The 3,799-nt window shown below is 40.2% G+C and overlaps 2 protein-coding genes across 2 annotated transcripts; one reads left to right on the top strand and one right to left on the bottom strand.

Annotated features, from left to right (window-relative positions):
* Nucleotides 1-253: 253 nt before the first annotated feature.
* On the top strand, nt 254-1,132 carry LOC111442465. Its single transcript, XM_023079911.1, has one exon. The coding sequence runs from the start codon at nt 450-452 to the stop codon at nt 948-950; it is 501 nt and encodes a 166-aa protein (XP_022935679.1). The 5' UTR covers nt 254-449; the 3' UTR covers nt 951-1,132.
* Nucleotides 986-3,410, bottom strand: LOC111442464 (putative HVA22-like protein g). The gene is made up of 7 exons (XM_023079910.1): nt 3,092-3,410; nt 2,852-2,945; nt 2,674-2,772; nt 2,260-2,316; nt 2,073-2,136; nt 1,686-1,892; nt 986-1,498 (listed from the first exon to the last, which is right to left on the bottom strand). The coding sequence occupies exons 2-7, from the start codon at nt 2,881-2,883 to the stop codon at nt 1,214-1,216; spliced, it is 744 nt and encodes a 247-aa protein (XP_022935678.1). The 5' UTR covers nt 2,884-2,945; nt 3,092-3,410; the 3' UTR covers nt 986-1,213.
* Nucleotides 3,411-3,799: the final 389 nt, after the last annotated feature.

Here is a 3,799-nt window from a genome sequence, read left to right on the forward strand (position 1 = left end):
GGGGGGGGGGGGGGGGGGGGGGGTCGTTTAGAAGATTAAGGATAATTCAATGTGCTAATTATAGTTTAAATTAGAGGGGGAAAGAAAATATATGCTTAGAGCAGCTGAAAATAAAATAGTATATTGTGGTGTGGAAAATAATAATTAATGTTGTGAGCTTATTGGGAATTTGAAAAATAATATTTTGTTTCTGCCCTTTTTGAGAATTAAAAAGAAAAAGTATGAGGCGCTGGTGTTAAAAGAATAATAAACGATTGAGACAATTTATTTATTTTATTTATACTGCAATAATTGATGCTTCTATTCCTAATGCAATTACGCGCCACCCACCCAGAATCACATAATAACTGTGTCTCTTTCTTCTTCTCCTGCTTCTCTCCCAGTTTCCACCTAAATTAAATTCATCTCTCTCTCTCTCTCTTTCTCTCTAACTCTCTCTTTCCGCCGCCATGGACCAGACCTCCGCTCTAAAACCAGACCCACCGCTGCCCAATCTCCGTCGCAGAAACTCGATCACGGTGCCCGTCGTCGTGCCATCTAAGCTAAGCCTTCTCGCCGCCACCAAGTCCTCCCGGGGTGTAGCGTCATCGCCGCAGCTACCGTTGGCTTTCGAGCTCGTCCCAATAAAATCCTCCTCCTCCTCCCCCTCCCTTGCTTACACTTCCCTCAGAGACATTTTGCCCTCGGCTACCGCTATCTACTCCCCTACCGCCGCCTCTGCAGCAAATTCCGGCTACGAGATCTCGATCCGCAACCGCCTTGTGAAGCAGGCGGCGTGGGCCTATCTTCAGCCCATGGCCTCCTCCCCGAGCTCCTCTGGACCCCACCTCCTCCACCGTATCTGGCTTAGATTTTCAGCTTGGCTCAGCTTCGTCAACCTGCCCATAATTTCCAGTGTAACCAACGCTTTTAATCGAATATTTCGCGTTGTTGGGGTCAGTTTTGTCTAATAATGGTGATCGGGGGAAATACAAATCAGCTCTTCTTTGACTGAAATCAGTCATCTGTTTCTATTCTATGCTGTGTATTGATGATTATACACACATACACCTCTGTGACTGTAGTCGAAGAAGAAGAAACAAAAAAAATAAAAATAAAAAGGTATGTAAATATTTGAAGAAAAATTCCAAAATGAATCTATCCTTTGTCTTCGTTTGGTTGGGGACAGAGTTTGCAGTTTTTTCTTTTCCTGTACAGTTTTGTTTGGCGACTTCTAATGGGTCGTTTTCGATCCTCTGAATCGAGCCTGGTTGTGATTTTGATCTCTATAAAAATAGTTTGTTTGGTCGTGGAGGGGAAATTGCACATCAAATTCCTCCGCCGTGGTTGTGGAACGCCGACGACTGGAACGGAGCAGAGTAGGGGGACTTGGAAACCACTTCCTGGCCTTACTTCTGTCCGAGTCTTTGCTCTGCCTTGGAGCTTTCCGGAAGAATGAAGGCAGGTCGTTAGGAGGCGGAGGTGGCGGCGCGCTTGAATGTTGATGATGCTCGTTCCTCTGAAAAATGTAAATTTATATCTCTAATTAAATGGGTATAGATATGCTCTTGCCGGGTTCAATTCCTGGTAAGGTTTTTGTAAATGTCTAAAGGCAATGGAAAGATGAGTGCTGTTTCGTTCTATTTTGCTGCTAAAACTAAGAGGGGTGTTTTCCTTTCCCTCAAGGAGGAGGATTAGAACGTTACCCTGGCTTGTGGGGCTGCTGCAGGCTTAGAGGCCATGTAATTAATAACTTGGACGATAGCAGATTGGCTCAACTCAGTGCAGTTTCTCCAGTAGAACAAGGCCAAATCCCAGGCCTTAACTCTCCAATCCACCATCTTCTGCTCAATATCTATCTCGTGATTATCAACCAAGGGCCGCAGCAAAGTGTGGAACACATAGCCTGTTCCCTGCATTGTTTTAGCCGTCCCCATTAACAAACATTACAGCTTTGGCCACCTTTAAGAAAGTTGTGTTCAAATTAGAACTAACTACTTTACGCTATTCATAGATTAGGTGCTCTGGATATGTCCTGTGTTTTACATCTTATCCTAAAGCTACTCCCAGAATAATTCACTCACTTTTCTTACCTTAGTCTTTGGATACCACAAATAGATAAACAGAGCCAGCTTCAGTTCTCCATACATGGGCATCCTTCACAAAGGTTTTGGAACATAAATTTTGAGCGCAGGTGAAATGATGAAAAATGCAACACAGTTCAAATTCCTACAGGAAAAAGGGAAAAAAGAAAAGAAAAGGAAAGACGGTTACACATACCATGCGACTAAAGTGTCAGCAATCCTCTCAATAACCGTTAAAATGGCCACAATGATCCTGAAATCAATTAAATAAATAGGAATTCAATTTAAAAGTAATATAATCAATAACAAAGTGGAGTGAAAGCTACTCAAATTCTTGTTCAAAGCAGACAAAGGCAAAGGCCAAAGCCAAAGCAACAAAGAGCGTCGAGAAAACCTTTTCCACTTTTATTCCAAAACACAAAAATCTAAGGCAATCATCATTCATCACAGTTGCACCATGTAAATCAACGATAATAAGAAGGATTGGAACGTAATTTGAGAAATAAATTCTTGATTATTAGGAGAAATAAAACTAGGCAACACTGCAGATCAGGACAGAAATTATCAACCATTCCACCAAATGGAAGTGCAAAAATGGACTCGTTGTTACCAAAATTGACACCAGAATTGAAGCTCTCGGATATGAATCCGGCTCTGCACAACCGTTTTGTAGCATTGAAACGCTGGATATGCATAGCCGAACAGCATCCTACATTGATCATCCTTTGTCAATCACTAAATTCACCTCAGAATATTAAAAAAGAGAACCGAAGAAACCAAGAACTTACAGAAGGCATCGAACCATTATTTCTCCCAACATTGTGAATCGCTAACTCACTGCACAACACAATCAATACACAAATAATTCCCGCCAAATTTCACCTGAAACAGAGTTCAACAACAGAGCACCGTACATTCAATAAAAACTCAATCCCACGAAAATTGACTCAAATCCAATATCCAGAGTCCCAACACCGTAACCAGTAAATAAACAAGATTAAACAAAGGAAAAGGTAGAAATGAGTTACCGTATCGGGGAAGAAAATAATAAACTTCGCCAGTTTAGTTCCGAATCCCCAAAATTAGTTACAGCAGACACTACCGGCAGAAGTCACATTGAGCGAATATTGTCCGATCAGAAACCAAAGCAGAGACGAAAGCTGAGGAAGACAAGGAGGAAAGAGCGAAAGTGGAGTTTGAAGGCTTGGGAGAAAGGATTTGAGATGGCGTGAAGGAAATGGAGATTGCGAGAAAGAGAAGATATAGTTATGGTGTTTTCAGAGAGAGAGAGAGAGAGAGAGAGGATTTCTTGCGACGGACGTCTTCGCCGATCTCTTGCACGCGATTCAGTCAGAGGCGAGAGCGGATTTTCTCGGGATTCTTCTTTAACAAAACAAGTTTAGTCCTACAGGCGTCGGGAGGGTATTCTGGTACTTTTGCACACCTCAGACTTATTTATTTTCACGGCGTAACATGTAATTTTTTTCTTCCATTTTTATTATTTTTTAAACAAATTATTCCTTTTAAATTTTAATTGATAGACTTCTATTGAAAAAAAATATAAAATACCTCAATAAATTGAATAATATTTTATAAGTAAAAATATAATTAAAAATGTAATATTTCAATATTACAATATAGTTTCCGATATATATATATATATATATGAATAAATGAACAGAATTGTGCAAAAAAAAAAAAAAAAAAAAAAAAAAAAAAAAAAAAAAAAAAAAAAC

The sequence above is a fragment of the Cucurbita moschata genome, unplaced genomic scaffold (assembly GCF_002738365.1).
Source record: "Cucurbita moschata cultivar Rifu unplaced genomic scaffold, Cmos_1.0 Cmo_Scf00004, whole genome shotgun sequence".
NCBI classification, from domain to species: Eukaryota; Viridiplantae; Streptophyta; class Magnoliopsida; order Cucurbitales; family Cucurbitaceae; genus Cucurbita; species Cucurbita moschata.

Coding starts and splice junctions, on each gene's coding strand:
- LOC111442465 (XM_023079911.1), top strand. CDS start 450: ATGGACCAGACCTCCGCTCTAAAACCAGACCCACCGCTGCCCAATCTC.
- LOC111442464 (XM_023079910.1), bottom strand. CDS start 2,883: ATGTTGGGAGAAATAATGGTTCGATGCCTTCT. Junction 2,773..2,851: donor ATAATGGTTCGATGCCTTCT/GTAAGTTCTTGG, acceptor TGATCAATGTAG/GATGCTGTTCGGCTATGCAT. Junction 1,893..2,072: donor TGTGGTATCCAAAGACTAAG/GTAAGAAAAGTG, acceptor AAAACAATGCAG/GGAACAGGCTATGTGTTCCA.